The 21,195-nt window shown below is 39.6% G+C and overlaps 1 protein-coding gene across 1 annotated transcript in view; it reads left to right on the top strand.

Moving 5' to 3' along the window:
- Positions 1-21,195, top strand: part of LOC126263364 (dynein axonemal heavy chain 10) — a 1,742,213-nt gene that overhangs the window by 1,369,113 nt on the left and 351,905 nt on the right. Inside the window, exons 54-56 of the mRNA XM_049960456.1 lie at positions 1,910-2,105; positions 9,377-9,574; positions 14,293-14,437. Of these exons, the coding sequence (XP_049816413.1) occupies positions 1,910-2,105; positions 9,377-9,574; positions 14,293-14,437 (539 nt within the window). The remainder of the gene's footprint in view (positions 1-1,909; positions 2,106-9,376; positions 9,575-14,292; positions 14,438-21,195) is intronic.

Here is a 21,195-nt window from a genome sequence, read left to right as displayed (position 1 = left end):
AAGGTTGGAGGAGTATATAGAGAGGCTATACTAGAGGAATGAACTTGAACACTATATTACAGAAAGGAAAGAGGATGTAGATGAAAATGACATGAGAGGTTTGATACTGTATGAAAAATTTGACAGAGCACTGAAAGACCTAAGCCGAAATAAGCCTCTGGGAATAGATAGCATTATGTTAGAAATATAGACAGCTTTCAAAGAGCCAATCATGACAAAACTTTTCCATCTGGTGAGCAAGATATATGAGACATGCAAAATACCCTCAAACTTCATGAAGAATATAATATTCCAATTCCAAAGAAAGTAGGTGCTTACAGGTGAGAAAATTACCAAGCTATCAGTTTTATAAATGACAGTTGCAAAATACTAACACAAATTCCTTACAGAAGAATGAAAAAACTGGTAGAAGCCCACCTTGGGAAAGATAAATTTGGATTACAGCGAAATGTAGGAACACGCAAGACAATACTGACTGTATGACTCCTAATAGAGGATAGGATATGGAAAGGCAAATCTTCGTTTATAGCATTTTAAGATGTAGAGGAAGCTTTTGAGAATGTTGACTGGAATACTCTCTTTCAAATTCTAAAGGTGTCAGTGGTAAAATACAGGATGTGAAAGGCTATTAACGATTTGTACAGAAATCAGGTGGAAGATATAAGAGTCGAGGGACATTAAAGGCAAGCAGTGGCAGAGAAAAGAATGAAACAGGGTTGTAACCTATCCCCTGTTTTATTCAGTCTGTACATTGAGCAAGTAGTAAAGGAAACCAAAGAAAAATTTGAAGTAGGAATTGTAATCCAGGGGGAGGATATAAAATTCTTGAAATCTGCTGATGACATTGTAAATCTGTCAGAGACAGCAAAGGACCTGGAAAAGCAGTTGAACAGTATGGACATTGTCTTGAAAGGAGGATGTAAGATGAACATCAATAAAAGCAAACTGACTATAATGAAACATAGTTGAATTAAATCAGTGATGCTGAGGGAATTAGATTAAGATAGGAGACACTTTTAAGTAGTAGATGAGTTTTTCTATTTGGGCAGCAAAATAACTAATGACGGTCAAAGTAGAGATGATATAAAATGTATACAGACAATGACAAAATAATAATAATAATAATCCAGTACAGATTAAAGTGTCACAAAGCCTTTTCTGAAAGTATTTGTATGTAGTGTAGCCATGTATGGAAGTGAAATGTGGATGATAAACAGTTTAGGAAAGAGGAGAATAGAAGCTTTTGAAATGTGGTGCTCCAGAAGAGTGCTGAATATTAGATGGCTAGTTCACATAACTGATGAGGAGGTACTGAAAAGAATTGGGGTGAAAAGAAATTTGTGGCACAACCTGATGAGAAGAAGGGATCAGTTGGTAGAACACATACTGAGTCATCAAGTGGTCACCAGTTTGTATTGGAGGCAGTTGTGGGGATAAAAATTGTAGAGGGAGACCAAGAGATGAATACAGTAAGCTGGTTCAGAAGGATGTGGGTTGCAGTAGTTACTCGGAGATGAAGAGGCTGGCAAGGGATATAGTAGCATGGAGAGATAGATCAAACCAGTCTTCGGACTAAAGAACGCAATAACAAGAACAAGGTCTGTGATTTACAACTATCCTATTCTCTAGAGGGAACAAAGTGTTGAGGCTGTCAGTAGTATTGTAAGGTGTTGACAATATGTTTGCATCCATAGGTTATGAAACTGTTGCGAACCACATCAAGTAAAATTTCATTTTGTAACTACCCACGGGAAAGAATTACCCATGTTTGGATCTCCAAATAACTAGTAGAATTGTATTTACATTGTTTAGTGACTTACTATACTTATACTTAATTGTACATAGAATTTTTGATTGTTTGTATTAAATGTCATAGAAACTAATCTTCAGAGAGCATTCTTCATTTCAGGGAAAATGTGTGGAACTATTTTACAGCAGTTTGTGCTGATAACTTGCATGTGGCATTATCAATGTCTCCTGCAGGAGATATTCTTCGTAACAGGTGTCGGAACTTCCCTGGGCTTGTCAATAATACTTGCATAGACTGGTTGTTCCCATGGCCACGTCAAGCTTTGGTTGCAGTTGCAAGTGTCTATTTAATGGAGGTAAGTTTATGTACTGGTATAGAAAGTTAATCTGTGCTGAAAAGTAGAATCTAGTGGGTGATAAAAATGCAACAGATATAATGAATAAAATACACACATCAAAAGAAGTTGTGCATCACCTCTGTGCTGGGAGTTCTGCAACCTGTACAGAAAATTGGAATAGAGATCAACATAAACATCATTTCCATGCAGTTGATCATGAAAACCACACATTGCATGTTGTTCCACCATACAGCAAGACCTTCAGAGGTGGCGTCCAGATTACTGTACACAGCGGTACCACTAATACCATGTAACACTCCCTCTTTCATTGATGCATGCCTGTATTCATTGTGGCATACTATCCACAAGTTCATCAAGGCACTGTTGGTCCAGATTGTCCCCCTCCTCGATGGTGGTTTGGCATAGACCCCTCAGAGTGGTTGGTGGGTCACGTCGTCCATAAACAGCCCTTTTCAGTCTATCCCAGGCATGTTCAATAGGGTTCATGTCTGGAGAACGTGCTGTCCACTCTAATCGAGTGATGTCATTATCCTGAAGGAAGTCATTCACAAGATGTACATGACAGGGGCACGAATTGTCATCCATGAAGACGAATGTCTCGCCAGTATGTTGCTGATATGGTTGCACTATCGGTTGGAGGATGGCATTTACGTATCGTACAGCCATTACGGTGCCTTCTCTGACCACCAGCAGCATACGTCGGCTCCAGATAATGCCAGCCCAACACAGCAGGGAACCTCCACATTGCTGCACTCGCTGGACAGTGTGTCTAAGGTGTTCAGCCTGACCGGGTTGCCTCCAAACATGTCTCCGGTGATTGTCTGGTTGAAGGCATATGCAACACTCATTGGTAAAGAGAACATGTTGCCAATCCTGAGCTGTCCATTCAGCATGTTTTTGGGCCCATCTGTACCGCACTGCATGGTGTTGTGGTTGCAAAGATGGACCTCACCATGGATGTCGGGAGTGAAGTTGTGCATCATGCAGCCTATTGCGCACAGTTTGAGCCATAACACGACATCGTGTGGCTGCACGAAAAGCATTATTCAACATGGTGGCGTTGCTGTCAGGGTTCTTCAAAGCCATAATCCATAGGTAGTCATCATCCACTGCAGTAGTAGCCCTTGGGCGGCCTGAGCGAGGCATGTCATCGACAGTTCCTGTCTCTCTGTATGTCCTCCATGTCCAAACAACATCGCTTTGGTTCACTCTGAGACACCTGGACACTTCCCTTGTTGATAGCCCTTCCTGGCACAAAGTAACAACGCAGACAAGACCAAATCGCTTCATCTAATAGGAGCTGCTCATGCATGATTGTTTGCATCTTTGAGTGGATTTAGTGACATCTATGAACAGTCAAAGGGACTGTGTCTGTAATACAATATCCACAGTCAATGTCTACCTTCAGGAATTCTGGGTACCGGGGTGATGCAAAACATTTTTTGATGTGTTTATAATGTTGGGCAATTTCCTCATGAATGGTTATAAACATATTGATTTTTTTAATTATCAGAAACTATATGACCTTGAAAATGTAGGAAAAGACAGATTGCTACTTACTGTAAAGAATACATGTCAGGTTGCAGATAGGCACAATTAAAAGACACTGACATATACCTTTTGGGCACAGCCATCATCAGTAAAACACACACACACACACACACACACACAAGCAAACCAATCTCACACACACACACACACACACACACACACAAAACCGACAACTGCAGCAATGCATCATCACGTGGGATGCAAACAGGAACCTGGACTGGGTGGGGAAAGAGAAAGATAAGGAATAGTAGTTTATGGGTGGGGAGAGGGACGAATGTTGTCTGGTGGAGTGTAGATTACCAACAGGTACAGCATCAGGAGGTTATAGGGCAGGGAGATGAGGAAAAATTAGAGGAGTGGGGAAAGAATGTTGGATGCATTGGCAGAGGGCTGCGAATAAACAACTTGGAGATGAGAATGGGGAGGTGATGAGAGGAGGTGGAAACTGTTGGGTGAAGGGTGTGGGGACAGTATGTTACTGTAGGTTGAGGCAAAATAATTACAGAGCAGAGAATGTGTTGTAAGGATACCTCTCATCTGTGCAGCTCAGAAAAGCTCATGGTGGAAGCAGCCATTGAAATCAAGTGTGTTATATTCAGCTGCATGCTGTGCCACAGAGTGGTCTTCTTGGCTCTTGGCCACAGTTTGGCAGTGGCCGTTCATCCTGGTGCACAGCTGGTTGGTAGTCATACCAGTACAAAACACCACTTTAGGATGGATGGGAAGTAACTTGCGTAGGATGTACCTCATTTCAGGGCTCAATGATAATTAATTAAATTCCTAGGAAAGAATGTGGTTCATTTGTTCCAGTCTGGGGTGGTAATGGGTGATGAAGAGGCACTCCTTTGTGGCTGGTTCTTGGAGGTTGTGGAAGGATTTGGGGTGTGAGGGGAAATGGCATGGGAGATCTGTCTGCAGACTAGGTCTGGAGGATAGTGCCAATCTGCAAAGGCCTTGGTGAGACCGTCACTATACGGGGAAAGGGAGTTCTTGTCACTGAAAATATGCCATGTCTGTATGGCCAGACTTTTTGGGACGGATTTTTTTGGTGTGAAAGGGATGATAGTTGTCAAACAGCAGGTACTGTTGGTGGTTGATGTGTTTAATATGGACACAGGTGTGGATGGAGCCATCAGAAAGCATGAGGTCAAGGTGCAGGAAGATGGCATACTGGGTTGAGGAGGACAAGGTGAAGCAGATGGGAGAGAAGGTGTTGAGGTTTTGAAGGAACGAAGACAGGATGTCTTGGTCCTGAGTCCAAATCATGAAGATATCATCAATGAACCTGAACCAAACTAGGGATTTGGTGTTTTGGGAGGCTAGGAAGGTCTCCTCTAGATAGCCCATGTAAAGCTTGGCATATAGGGATGCCATGTGGGTGCTCATGGCTGTGCCACAGATTTTTCTTTATATACTTTCCCTACAAATAAGAAGTAGTTGTCAATCAGGGTAAAATTAGTAAGGTGTAAGAGGAATCATGTAGTATGTTTGGAGTCTGAAGGATGTTGGGAAAGACAGTGTCCATTAGCAGTAAGACCATGGGGCATGAGGGTTGTTGGTGTAATGGGAGGTGGCATCAACAATGATGAGTAGCGATCCAAGAGGTAAAGGGGTGGGAATGGCAGAGAGTTTGTAAAGGAAGTGGTTTGTGTCTTTGACATGGGAGGCTAGATTACATGCAATTGGTTGGCGGCGTTGGTCAATGAGGGATGAAATTCTTTCAGTTGGGCACAATAATTAGCCACAATGGGTCATCCAGGATTGTTGTGTTTGTGGATTTTGGGGAGCATGTAGAAGGTGGGTGTGCAGGGTGTCAAAAGGGTGAGGAGGGAAATGGATTCAGGGGAGATGTTCTGGGAAGGGCCTAAGGCTTTAAGCAGGAATTGGAGTTTGTGTTGGACTTCTGAGATAGGATCACTATGCAGAGTTTACAGGTGGAGGAGTTCTTCTGCCAGGTAGTCACTGCAATTCATAACAACAGTGGTGGAACCTTTGTCAGAAGGTAGGATGATTCGGTCAGGATTTGTTTTGAGGTTATGTATGTCTGTTCTTTCTTGTACTGAAAGGCTGGTGTTCTGAGGGAGGGACCGAGGGTTGGATGGTGAAGCTAAGTTGGAGGTAAGGAATTTTTTGGCTCTGGATTTGGATTTGATGGAGGTTGGTAGAGAGGATTGACGGATTCCAGTAACACTTTTGTTTACCTCTTCTCCAAAACCCTCAACTCCACAGAAGTTTCAGTCCTATCCAAAGGCCTCACCTTTAGTCCTACATCAAAATTTAACCATGCTGGACTTGTCAAAGATGTACTCTCCTTCTTCCGATCCCTGCAATGGAAGCACACCTTTGGCACCAATCCCTCCAACCAAAACCACCCAATTCCAACATTGGACCCTGCCTCTTCTGGTTCATACCACCATCCAACCATGTGCCTCCCCCCCTCCCACCTAACCACTCCATGGTCACCTTCCAGGAATTCCTTACCTCCAACTTAGCCTCACCATCCTACTCTAGGTTCCTTCCTCAGAACACCAATGTCATTCAGACTCCAAACCCACTACCTCATTCCTCATACACCTTATTAACTTTATTTTAACCCACAACTAATTCTCATTTGAACGGAAGGTTTATAAACAAATCCGTGGCACACCCACGGGCACCCGCATGCCACCCTCCTGAACTGACCTTTTTATGGGCCATCTCAAGGAGACCTTCCAGTCTAGTTCAGATTCATTAATGATACAAGAAAGAACAGCCAAACACAACCTCAAAACAAATCCTGACCTAGTCATCCTACCTGCCGACAAAGGTTCCACCAGTGTTACTATAAATCGCAGTGATTACCTGGCAGAAGGCCTCTGCCATTACTGACTCCTCCACCTCTATATTGCCAGAGTGGTCCCATCTCAGAAGTCCCACACAAACTCCAATCCCTGCTTAAAGGCTTAGGCCCTTCCCTGAACATCTTCCCTGAATCCATTTCTCTCCTCACTCCTATGACACGCCACACACCCACCTTCTACATGCCCCCAAAATCCACAAACCCAACAATCCAGGATGCCCCATTGTGGCTGGTTATTGTGCTCCCACTGAAAGAATTTTGCCCCATGTTGATCAACACCTCCAACCAATTGCCTGTAATTTAGCTCCCACATCAAAGACACTAACCAATTCCTTCACCAACTCTCCACCATCCCCAACCATTTACCTCTTGGATCCCTGCTCTTCACTGTTGATGTCACTTCCCCATACACCAACATCTCTCATGCCCATGGTGTTACTGCTATTGAAAGTTACCTTTGCCAATGTCATTCAGACTCCAAACCCACTACCTCATTCCTCATACACCTTATTAACTTTATTTTAACCCACAACTAATTCTCATTTGAACGGAAGGTTTATAAACAAATCTGTGGCACACCCACGGGCACCCGCATGCCACCCTCCTGAGCTGACCTTTTTATGGGCCATCTAGAGGAGACCTTCCGGTCTAGTTCAGATTCATTAATGATATCTTCATGATCTGGACTCAGGGCCAAGACACCCTTTCTTCATTCCTTCACAACCTCTATACATTCTCTCCCATCCGCTTCACTTGGTCCTTCTCAACCCAGCATGCCATCTTCCTAAATGTTGACCTCCTCCATTCACTCCTCTGTCCACATTAAACTCACCAACCACCTGAATTTTGACAGCTATCATTCCTTTCACATCAAAAATTCCTCACATTTAGCCTGGCTACCAGGAGATCTGCAGTGCCAAAAAACTCTCTTGCTCAGTATGCTGAGGGCCTCGCCAAGGCCTTCACAGACAGGCACTATCCCCCAGACCTAGACCGCAAACAGATCTCCCATGCCATTTCCCCTCACAATCCCAATCCTCCTATCACCCCCAAGAACCAGCCACAGAGGAGTGTCTAACCACATCTTTCACTAGGCCTTTGATTACCTATCATTGTGCCTTGAAATGACGGACATACTACCTGAGATACTTCTCATCCTTACTGAAGTGGAGTTCCATCACCCCCCAACCTCCACAATATTCTAGTCCATACCTATACCATTCCCAATCCCAATCCCTTACCACAAGGATTATATCCCCATGGAAGACCCAGGTGCAAAACCTGCCCAATCCACCCAACCAGCACTTCTATTCCAGGCCTGTCACAGGTTTATCCTACCCCATCAGGGGTCAGACCACCTGTGAAATTAGGCATCTCATTTACCAGCTCTGCTGCAATGACTGCACAGTTTTTTATATCGGTATGACTACCAATTAACTGTCCACCAGAATGAATGGTCACTGTCAAACTTTGGCCAAGAGCAAGTAGAACACCTTGCGGCACAGCATGCAGCTAAACATAACACACCTAATTTCAATGGCTGCTTCACTAGCTGAGCCATCTGGATCCTTCCATCCACCATCAGCTTTTCTGAACTGTGCAGATGGGGGTTTTCGTTACAACACATTCTCCACTTCCATAATTATCTCGATATCAATTTACAGTAAAATACGGCCCCCCCACATCCTCCACCAAACAGTTTCCATCCCCTCTGTCCTACCATCTCCTTCCCACTCTCATCTTCCACCCTGCTTATTTGCAGCCCCCTGCCAATGCATCCACCTGTATTTCCCCACTCCTCTCCTTTTCTGCTCTTTTTTTCCCCACCTCCCCATCCCACAACCTCCTGATGCTGCACCTGTTGGCATCCTAGTCCCTGCATACTCCACCAGACAGTGTTCATCTTTCTCTCTCCACCCACACACTACTATCCCTTCCCCTTCCCCGTCCCCCATAGATTGCTGCTTACATCCCCTCTGATAGTTGCAATCCGGCCCGAGACGCTGGAGTTGGCGGTTTTGTGTGTGTGAGGCATGCTTGCTGGTGTGTATGTGATTGGTGTGTGTCTCTCTCCTTTATCAATGGAGGCTGTGGCTGAAAGCTTAATGTAAGTGTCTTTTAATCGTGCCTGTATGCAACCTGATGTGTCACCTTTATGGAAAGTAGCAATCTGTCTTTTCTTACGTTGTTGGTATTCCTACCTGGAGTTCGAAATATGGGAGTCAATAATTTTTTGTTTATTCATCCACTGTGATAAGTGCACCTCACCTACCAAGAGGACATTTCACTATCAGTTTACATTATTTGCCATTTGTACCAACTAGCAAATGTTTGAATAAAAATGAAAAATGTGTCTAGGACAATTTCTGAGCACCTTTTGTTGAAAAGTGTAATGTTACATTACTAGTGTATTGTTTTAAGCTACGTATCTTTCTAAATAATTGCCATTGTGATACAGGTACTATTATGTTTGGAATGATTAATATTTCATTTTCTTTTTCTTCCTGTATTGCTCAGTAAAATTCTAAATAATATTTAACTTGCTCCTGTTGTTTTCAGAAGAAAAAAGATTTTTTTAATATATATTTATTGGGTTATTATTAACCTTTTTCACCATCAAATCATGCAGGAGGCATGCTGTTATATATAAGTACCTGATTTTTAGCTTCACAAAGCACTTTGAAAGAGAACAACAATGGTAAACTAACTTTTCTGTGATTTATACTTGTATTTAGTTATGATAAAATATATAACATTATTGTTAAAGTACCAAAAAGCTTTGTCAATTGTTCTGCTTCCTTAATTTTTGCATGTAAATGAAAATGAAGTTTACTGGTTTTTGATAACTATTATGAAACACAACTCTTTGTGCCCTCAGAATGAAAAAATACCACAGAATTATCGTGAGAACATTGTAGAGCATGCTGTGTATGTGCATCAGACAGTTGTGGAATACACGATAGAATTCCTGCTCACTCTCCGTCGAAGGAATTATGTCACTCCCAAACACTATCTTGACTTCCTCAATACATACCTTAGATTGCTTGAGGAAAAAAATAATTTCATTCTTGCACAGGTGAGATATCATAACATTTGGATTACTTAAACAGTTCGTAACTTATGTTAATTTATTTTAATTGAAGTTGCAGTCTAATGGCTCTTAAATTATTTAAATTATTCAAAAGTCACATTATTTTACCTTAATTGTTCCTTTAATTAAAAGAACAATTCTGATATTGTACTACAGAAATTGTTATCATAATATGTTTGACACATATGTAATGGACAATTGCACATAATTGCTAAGAATGCAAAAATAGCTATTTCCTTTTTTTTTATTGTTACTGAACTTTTACAAAGTATAGGTCAAAAATTATAAATGGACCAGTATTGGCATGAATAAATCTGAAACTTCTTGCTTGCATTTATGTTTGATGTCCACAATTCGAAATCTATTTTAGGCAGCATGTCTACTTTCATGGTTTAAAAAGAAAGATGTCTACTTCATAGAAAATAGTTGTATGGATTTGTACATTGGTTATTGTTTTCTAGCATCCTGTCTGTCCTTTCATTTAGTGATAAATGTTTTTAGCTGAATTATTTGTTCATTTTGAATAGTTTCCCTGAGTTTATTTTTCTTTTGCATGGGAACATTAATCATCAATCCTCTTTTGTCTGTGTCTCATGTTCAAGATTAAGCAGCTGTTCACAACTTGTAGCTACATTAGAACCTACAATTTCTAGTTGGCATGTCCAGCTGAACTCATTGATATATACTGTGCAGTATCTTTCTATCCAGTCACTATGACTATTTAGCTGTCCCTAAATAGTCCATCTGTTTATTCATTCTAACCACTTTCTGTCATTTTTTCTGTAAATTTTGCTATTATCAACAAATTTTCATTTCCCAGGATCACTAAATTGATCAATAGTTGTGCTGTTCGAGACTTTCCTGTCTTAATAACTGCTGTATTATTCATCAGATGTTGTGTCAGGTAATGTTGTGGAAGCTGCACAATATTTCAACAAGGTAGCTGCTCATCATCTTCAGGTGCTTACTCACTTGTTGCTGCAGTGACTCATCACTGATACATATTCTGACTGCTTATTTAATGATGGAGTCCCAGTACATGGAAGTGGGTGTCTTGACATGGGACACAGCATGATCCTGGAAAGAGAAAGATCCTTTCATGTGCTTCCATGTACTGCGACTCCATCATTAAAGAAGCTGTCAAAATACATAATAGAGACATGGAATTTCAACTCTGACTCTGCAAGGCATGGAAAATTGTAGAGATGATGAGAGCAGCATGAGAGGCGAGGATACAATGGCTATATCAAGTAACGAAAATTGTGTGGACACAGAAGATGATCCCAGAAGACTGGAGGAAGGGAATAATTGTCCCAATATTTAAGAAGGGAAATAGAAAAGAGTGCAAGAACTATTGTGGGATAAAATTGATGAGTCAGTGTGAAAAGATTTTTGAGAAAATTTTGGAAGCATGAATTCGGGCAAAATTAGAAGGAGAAATGAGAGAAGAACAACATGGCCTCAGAACAGGAAGGTCCACAGTGGATCTAATTTTTGCTGTAAGACAACTGCAGGAACAGCATTATGAATATGGACTAGATCTACTAATGACCTTCCTGGACATTGAAAAAGCATATGATGGTGTACGTAGAAGCAAAGTGTGGAAAGTTCTGGAGAACAGAGGAGTAGCAAAACAGATTATTTGGAGGATAAGGGAAATGTACCATGGAAGTGTGAGCTGTGTGAAAGTGGGAGGAGAGAGATAAGCTTGGATTGAACAGAAGAATGGCTTGAGGCAGGGAAATGCACTTTCACCATTACTCTTCATTGTAGTGATGGATGATATAATGAATACAGTATCACAAGTAATTGGTGAAGGAAAGATGAAAGCTATGGTGTGTGCAGATGATCAAATGATTTGGGGGAATCAGGAGGAGGAAGTACAAGAGCAGTTGTACGTATGGAAACGAACAGTACAGGAATATGGTATGAAATTTAATATAAGTAAGAGTGATATTATTATCAGAACAAGACCAAAGGAGAAAGGAACAACTGGAAAACAATTAGTGGTGAATAATTGAGGAGAGTGGAGTGTTTCAAGTACCTAGGAAACCTGATACAGGAAGATGGAAAAAACAACAGAGAAGTAAACGACTGTGGAAAGAAAAGCAGAAGCATTTCGGAAAAGTGTCAGAAGTCTGACATGGAGCAAGGATCTACCCCAAATTAGTAAAAAACTTATATACTGGTCATACTATGTCCCGATCCTGACATATGCATCTGAAACCTGGGTTATAAAATGAAGAGAGAAAAGAAAAAGTACAAGCTAGTAAGATGAAATTCTTGAGGAACAGTATTCGAGTGACAAAGATAGACAGCTTAAGAAATGAGAGGATCAGAGAGTTAATGAAGGTGGAACCATTGCAGGAGGAGATAGAGAAATCAAGGCTGAAACGGTATGGGCATGTTAAGCGAATGGAGAAGAGGATACCCAGGAGGACACACAAGATGAAACTGGAAGGAAAGAGACAAGAGGAAAACCAAGAGACAGATGGCTGAAAGGAGTGGAGGAATGCATCCAGAAGAAAGGAGAAGACTGGACCAAGGTGAAGATGGAGAGATAGTGGCAAGATAAAAGAAGATGGAGAGGGTTATGTTCCAAACAGACCCGGCAAGAGGCTGGAAACTGTTCAAGATGATGATAATGGTGATGATGAAGGCTTGGGAACCAGCATTGGCAGTACCAAGACATAATTGGCTTCAAACAAATGAACCCAAGTCAACACAGACAAAGAATAGGAGTCCACACACTTAAACTGAGTACCAACATTCTGGCCATGCAGACGCTGTGATGTAATTTGTGGCCATGTTGCGCACACAAAGACTGTGACCTGCTTGTCCGACAGGGGGCACTAGACATTGCTCTGCTCTATGATTCATCTACTATGACATTACAGCCCCACCCCTTGGTGCCCGCACTTCTCTAGTGAGTCAGTGTATATATTGGTGAGCCACTGCAGCAACATGATATAAATGTTGAAAGTGTGACTATTGTCTAACCTAGTTGTAGTAATTTCTTAATGAGCTATGACTATAAAGTTATTACAGCCTCACTTCTTTTCATCTGTCAAACTCTACTGGCACATATTACTTCTCATTGTGTGAAAATATTGCACCTTTTGTGGTCAATTATATAAATTCTTATATAGAAAAGTTTCATACTCTTTCATTTAGAGTCACTGAATAACATCAATTAGTTTATCACTTTACAAACAATTCAAATATCTGATAATGGATAAGGACTTTACTCGCATAATTTCAGTTAATTATGGGGCAAGAACACAGTTTTGAATATTTACATTTATTTATCAAATAAATCATTTTGTTATATCTTACATTTCCTGTTGTTGGCATATTCATTTACTCAGTCGCTGTTACTGAAGGCCTTCTTTAATGTTAATAGCTTCTAACAGCCATAGTGCTTTCTGGTAACCTTTAGCACAACAAAACTCACAGTATCACTACATTAACGTATAGAAATGTAACTGCTTCTCTTCGGCCTTTGCTTTCTCATTTACACATGCCATAGAAGTTCTTTAAACATGTGTGCTAAAGTAAATCATAATTTAATCTCACAATTATTCTCTTGCTTCACAGATTGTTGAATGATTTCCATTTCCTAATTATGTCTTGGTGAAATTTATATTGCACAAAATATCTGAAATAGTTTCTTTAAATTCAAGTGTAAGATACTTTTGTATTACAGACATTTCTTGATGTTAATTCCTTGCATTTTTGATTGAGGGGGAATGGAAAAAGGATGCTTCAATAATGAATGAGTCAGTATATGCCCACATGTCAGTATCATCCATTAACCATCTACAGTTGCCTGGTTGTGGTATAAGTGCAATTTGCATCTTTGTCTCTCAAGGTACATGCTTTTCCTTTAAATTTAATGCCATTCCACTCCTCTTTTTTACCGATCATGTTACACTTGAATGCTCCACCATTTCCTAATTCAGCCTCTATGTCTATTGTCTTCAAGTTCCTTTTCTAGCTATTTTGTTATCATTCTTATTTTAGCCATCCTACAAGTCCAAGCCATTTTCACCTTATTCTTATGCTTTCACAAATTGGTTGTACCTGTTGTGTTTTCTTCATTCTTGGCCTTATTTTTTGCCATGTTGCACTTTCTTGCTTGTGTTAAATACTACATACATCTACCTTAATTCAGAGATCCAAAAATCTCATTTAAATTAATGGTTCTGCGTAATATAATTTTTTTTTATATTTTGAACATAAATAGGTGGCAAACAGTGTCTAGTTTCACTTGCGCAATATTTTTATTGCCAGTATGTATAAAGTAGAAAAGTTTGTATTATGGTACTATTCATTACTTATTTTTACTGCTCTAAATGTGAACTGACTGTTTTCATCATTAATAACACTGTATAAGTCATAAATTTTTTGGTGCTATGATTCTATTATAATAATTTATCTAACTTCCTGTAGTTCATGTATTTAAAATGTTTAACAAAGTTCCAATAAATTTGCTTACAATGTTTATCAGTTATGGTGAAACAAAGTGGAACATATGCTGATGCTGCTAATATTTAATATTTTGTTTTCTGGCTTTTGTTAATAAATGAGAAGCACAAAAATGAAACAAATTTGATAAAATGTTAGCTCAAAATTGTGTGAAATGTTTCTGCATTACTTTCAATGCTATAGTGCAGTTGTGTAAAGAATTAAATTTGTTTCAGTGTCAGCGTCTGGAAGTAGGGCTAGATAAAATAAGAGAAGCCCAGGAGCAGCTAGGAGAGCTTAATGCAAAACTAGCTGTACAGGAAGTAGCTGTGTCAGAGAAAACAGCTGCTTGTGAGGCTCTGCTCACAGAAATCAAGGAAGGTAAGTAAACCAAGTTTATTGAAAGGAAATATGACAATATAATGAAACAGTTATTTAGTTTTGTTTCATAAACTTTATTGTTATTGCAAAACCTAGGTTTGGTTACAAATCAATTTTTAGTACACAAATGATCCCAGAGATACCAACCAAGTAAAGGAAAACATGTAAAATTCTTAATCTGTTTGTTCTTGACTTAAACTATAAATTTGTCTCTGTTGACAATTTTGACACACTTAAATTTTTATTTACAATAACTATGAATAACGTACACTGGAGTAGAGACAGGTAAACAGGAGTTTATACCATTATCTGAATGAAGACACCCTGGATGATCATTTATTTTTCTATTTAGAGGTTGTATCATTGTCTAAAAGGAGTGAATAATTTAAAGGAGTCCACTCATTCAATATCAGATGTGGGGATGCACACATCTGTTTTTTAATTTCTAGTGTTTCCAACTGAATGAGCTTTGCACCATCTATCTCTGTGTGTAGTTCTTCATCTAATACATATTTAGTATAAGCAGTGTTCAGCAAAGAATGAATTTGGCTTCTTTAATCTACAGCTTCTGTGGCGTTCTTTGAGCATAGTATACACTGACCTCCCTGTTTGGCCAATATAGTAGGAATGACATTCTTCACAGGTGAGCTTATAAACTCCACCTTTCATGATGCCTGGTTGAAGAAATGTCTAGCTAATGTCTTTGAAACATAGAAAGCACAGAAGAACCCTTTGCCTTTAAAATGTTGCTTGTCCTACTAGAAATTTTACATATAAAAGATAACCCCTGTACCATTTCCTTTTGGGCATATCCTCATTGTTCTCTGGGTATGGTAGGGATCTGGCTTACTTCATCAGTGTTTTATTTAGAAGGTTGTCAATAATTTTGGATTGAAATTAATTATTTGTAGCAATATTATGGTAGTCTTGTTGGGACATCACAATAGAAAGGAAATGGTGGAGTGCTGTATGTTTGTAGGATATTGAGAGGAAGTGGTGAAGAATGGGTTGGTAAAGGGATCTTCCTTGTAGATTTGAAATTTATGGATGCTGCCTTATGTCTGTAAGTTTATTTCTAGCAGATTAATGGTAGGGTCTCATAACACCATACTGACCTTTGTGTTGGGAGGATATCAAGAAGAGAGCATCTCATTTCAGGATTTGAGAAAGTCATAGCCTAAGTGGAGTCATTTATTGAGGTGTCCAAGGCATGGGTAGCACTAGATGACAATGGTTGGAAGTGCTTGTGAGGGCTTTTTTTATGGAGTAGATACATTTTCTGTGGATGTCAGACTGTAGGGAAGGGAACTTTTCATGCAGAAGAAGTGGTAGCTGTAAAATTGTATTGTTGCTAAGTGATTGGGTTTATATTGACTGAGATTGGATGTGGGCTTCAGTGAGGGGGGAGAGAGGGGGTTAACAACAAGGAAGATATCATTGAATCTGGAAAATGATCAGATAAATTTGAATTAGGAAAAGGAGTTAAGCTGTTGCAGGAAGTGGAAGAGCTATTCTCCACCATGGGTCCAAACCACAAAGGCATTGTCAGTGTATCTGTACCAAACCAGGGTGCCCATATTCTGTACAATGAAGAATGCCTCTTCCATGCAGCCCTTGAAAAAGTTGTCATAGGAAGGGGCTATTCTGGTTACCATAGCAGTCGACCTGCTTTGTAAGTCTGGCAGCCAGAGGCAAAGTACTATGGACAAGAATGAAGTTAGCTAGTGTGACAGTAAACCAAGTTTTAGAAAGCATTTGATGACCATTGGCAGAGATAATTTGGGGTATGGCTGTGAGGCTGTGTCTGTATGTGGGATGTTTATGTGGAGTGAAGTTGCAATGATAGGAACATGGACAATTCCTATTGAGAGGTGTGCGAAAGTATTTAAGGTGCTCTGGGAACTGGTTGGTGTAATTTATGTAGAATTTCACGTGTGATCGGTGTGATTGCTGTTTGGCTAAGTCTCTTATACAATCATTGAAGATCTGGAGTCAATTTTTTTGGAACTGTACCTCAGTCACTAAAACTGAAACCTTTAAAGGACCAATTTGTTGTCCACCTGTCTGTCTGTCCATCTGTTAGGGAAACTTCTCTTCAGGAATAGGTGGAAGTATCAACTTGAAATGCATGTCTAATACTAAGGTCTATGGTCCCTCGGTGGTGTAAAAGCTTTAAGCTACTAAGTCAATGCAATCAAAAGATATGGCCATTTATATCTCATATTTTGATACTCACCAGTTCACTCATCAACACCTATAGGGTACTTCCCTTTGACCTAGAATCATGAAATTTGGCAAGAAGCAAGGTTTCACAATAAAAGTAAAGCAAAAATCAAACATTGTTAATTTGCAATTGTATCATATGTAAAATATTTTATGTCATTTGTTGTCCATCTCTCTGTTTGTCCATCTGTTAAGACTCCTTTTACTCAGGAAATTTAAACCAAATACTAACATCTCTGGCCCCTTGGCAGTGTAAGGCACTTAAGCTTCAAAGTCAATGCATGACCATTTATGTCATATAAATGACACTGTTAGCTGCAACAAGCAGAAGACAAATTTTGTTGTGTTGCACATTTTAGTGATTTTGACCAAGATAAACTCACACTGGTGTATTCTTCTTCAGCACACCAATGTATAAATATTCACAAAGCAACAACAAATTGAATAATCCATGCAATATGTACTTTTTTACATATATATATAATCTTATTTCTGAATTTTCCTTTGTATCAGAGATCGCACTTACAAGATATGACTGCCAGTTTGAAGTACTAGACTCGCATATTTTACTGTTTGTATCACTTCTTCATAATCTTTCATTGACTGTATCAATACCTGTTTGCATTATGATATATTGTTTAACATTTGTGAGTGCCACGATGAACTAGTACTGTTATCATCAATTGTAGGCTTAAAATTAATTGTGCTCTTTTATAATTTTTGAGAACAGTAGGCCTTCTCTCATTCAAAATAATCGTTCACTAATTTCATTGTATAATTACAAGCAAAATAGTTTATTTTTGAAAATTTTCAGACACTTACAAAACCATATTTTTTGTAAGTTATCAGTACGTGTTTTATATAAGTAACTTATTTCATAGCATACCAGTGTTTATGATTCACAGGCATTGCCAAAGAATGCACCACTCCTGAATTTCATTGTATTTCAATGCAAATAAATGTGCATTTTTGAGGAGTTTCATAAGCTGCCTTTGTCCTTTGCAGAATCTATAAATAATTTGTAGTAAACTGGCATTTTTGGTTTAGTTACAGTTGCAAATCTTCTAACAAACAAATTGTTTTACATCTAATTTTCTCATAAAGAGAAGTAGCACTATATATTACCTACATTTATAATAAATTAACTCTGTTTTTGAGTTTGCTAACAACTATAATCAACCCCATAATGTTTTAGAAATTAGTAATTTTTATGACAGGTTTTTGTGTTTCCTTAATTGAAATCTTGTTTTGTATATTTGCTTCAATTCTTCTAGGGAATCAGCAACTTTTTAACTAAAGAGATTAAAAGGTAATCAGTGGGCTTACATTAAAGTTATTTGTTTACTGCCCCATAATACATCTCAGCATCCAAAATGCATCCTCACTGTGAATGCTGTTCTCGAACATGGGATGATTTGGTTCGGATTCATAAGCAGCTGGAAGCTGCCCTGCCTACTGTCAAACATTGGCGAGCTGCTGTGAATCAGTGTGTTGGAAGAGCCACCAAGAGATGCGTACCTGTGATACCAATACCGGAAGTTTCTCAAGCACTATCCTCTCCTGTGGATCCTGTCTCCTCTGCAGAAAGTACAGGATCTGTCACTTCTCATCATCTTGATTGAGGAACAGTGTGTCAATGGTAGATTTAGGTGTCCTGTACAGGGTTTACAGGGACCAGGGAGCACTTAGGGTGTTGTACCAATCCTCATATCCACCAGGTGTCTGGTGCTATCCTTCACTGAAACTGAAACTGAGCCATTGGGATTCACTTCGCCTGTTTTGGGGAAACCTATTTTGTTCAGTTTTAAGAGGAGACAGACACAAAAGGGTAGGGGTTTGTTAATCATCGGCTGTTCAAAAGTATGGTGAATGATGATACCTGTTAGGGAAATGGCAGCAAGGGACAGGAAACGACATCAGGTGCACTCAGAATGTGTGCCAGGGACCCTGATTCAACATGTTGAAGAGGCTATTCAAGCAGCAACTGAGTGTATGGGGTACAGCCAACTGCAGATAGTGGCACACATTGTAATGAATGATGCCTGCCATCTGAGTTCCAAGGTCATACTTGAATCATTCCAGCAACTGTCAGAGAAGGCTGAGAAGACTAGCCTTGTGCGTGGAGTTTCAATGACGCTCACAATTTGTAGCATTGCCCCTGAACTTATCATGGCTCTTTGTTTCTGAGTCAAGTGAAATAACAGAGACAGCCACTTTGAAGGTTCTGTGGTGAGCTAGGCTGTGACTTTCTGGACTTGCGCCATAGAGTTGAGAACTTATGGTCCCCCCGAAATTGGTCAGGTGTGCGCTACACATCATAAGATGCTACTTAGGTAGCTGACTGTGTGGAATGCACAGAATGGCAGAATGTTTTTTTTTGGATTAGGTGACTCTCCATCCAATCCAGATAACTATAGCTGAAGGAAATCCAGGAATATCAGTGTAAGATCTAAAGAAATGCCTCCAACACATGAGAGTCTTAAAATCCCAATGGTTAACTGCCAAAGCATTTGCAGGGGAGTGCCAGAGATTGAAGTGCTTCTGAAAAGCAATGAAGCTCACATAATAATTGGTGCAGGAATCTGGCTGAAACATGAAATTGATAGCAGTGAGGTTTTTGTGAAATGTTTGAGTGTATATCAAGAGGATAGGCAAATGGGAGATGGAGGTGGTGTATTTGTCACAGTAGACAAGGAACTCAAATCACCAAGATAGAAGTTTAAGCTGCTTGTGAGGTTGTTTGGGCAAGACTCAGTATCAGGAGTGGGCGTAAAATGATAATTGTATCCTTTCATCGCCCACCACTCATCTCTTGGTGTAATCAAAAATCTTAGAGAAAATCTCAGTTCAGTTGCGTGTAAGTTGCCCAGTCATTTTGTAATCAATGGTGGAGACTTAAATCATCCAACAATTAATTGAGAAAATTACCGTTTTGTTAGTGGTTGGCTTGAAAGAGGCATCATGTGTAACATTACTGAATGCCTTCTCTGAGAACTACCTAGGACAGGAACCCCACTTGTGATGAAAAAATACGGGAAGTAATGGCAACGAATAGACCTGACCTCTTTGAGGATGTCCACATCGAAACTGGTATTAGTGACCATGACACAGTTGTGGCAACAGTGATTACCACGGTACAAAGAATGACTAAAACAAGCAGAAAGATATATATATATATATATATATATATATATATATATATATATATATATATATATATATATATATATATATATATGTATGTATGTTCAGTAAACTAGACAAAAAACAATAGTGTCATATCTGAATGAGGAACTTGAACTTTTAGCACATAACAGGAGCATGTAGAGGAACTCTGGCTCAAGTTTAAAAGAATAGTTGACCATCCACTGGATAGATATGTGCCCAGTAGAACAGTTTATATTGGGAGGGAGCCTCCATGATATACAGCCACTGTAAAGAAACTTCTGAAGAAATGGAGGTTATTGCATAATAGGTGTAAAACAAAGTGCAGGGCTATATATAGAGAGATGCTGAATGAAACGCATTTGGCTATCAAGGTAACAATGTGTGACGCCTTCAATGACTACCGTAGCAGAATATTGTCAAATAATCTTTCACAGAACCCAAAGAAATTCTGGTGATATGCAGAGGCTGTTAGTGGCACCAGAGTTACTGTCCAGATGCTAGTGGTGCGATGGGAACTGAAATTGAGAGTAGCAAAACAAAAGCTGAAATGCTTAACTCCATTTTCACATGTTCCTTTACAAAGGAAAACCGAGGAAAACTGCACCACTTTAATCTTCATATCACTGAAAAGATGAATGAAATAAATATTAGCATCAGTGATGTTGAAAAAAAGCCGAAATCGTTAAAACTGAACAAAGCTCCAGGGCCCCATAGAATCCCTGTCAGATTCCACACTGAATTTTCAGCTGAGTTAACCCCTCTTCCAACTATAATCTATCATAGATCCCTCAAACAAAGAACCATGCCCAGTTCTTGGAAAAAAGCACAGGTCACACCCGTCTACATGAAGGGTAGTAGAAGTGACCCACAAAACTACCATCCAGTATGCCAGATATCTATTTCTTGTAGAATCTTAGAACACATTCTGTGCTCAAACATAATGAGGTACCTTGAACAAAATAACCTCCTTAGTGCCAGCCCGCATGCATTCTGAAAACGCTTATCACATGAAACTCCGCTGCATTTTCAATACCAGTGAAGGAAAGTTGCTACTCACCATATAGTGGAAGTGCTGAGTCGCGATAGGCACAATAAAAAATATTCACACACTCGTAGCTTTGGCCATTAAGCCTTTGTCAGCAGTAGACACACACACACACACACACACACACACTCACACACACACACACACACACACACACGAACGCAACTTGCACACACATCTGCAGACTCAGAGAGCTGAAACTACACTTTCTCACATGACATACTAAAGGCTCTGGATCAAGGCAGTCATGTCGATGCAGTATCTCTTGATTTTGAAAAGCATTTGACTCAGTACCACACCTATACTTATTGTCAAAAGTATG

The sequence above is a fragment of the Schistocerca nitens genome, chromosome 6, assembly GCF_023898315.1.
Source record: "Schistocerca nitens isolate TAMUIC-IGC-003100 chromosome 6, iqSchNite1.1, whole genome shotgun sequence".
NCBI lineage: Eukaryota > Metazoa > Arthropoda > Insecta > Orthoptera > Acrididae > Schistocerca > Schistocerca nitens.
This window is presented reverse-complemented; position numbering and strand designations above follow the sequence as displayed.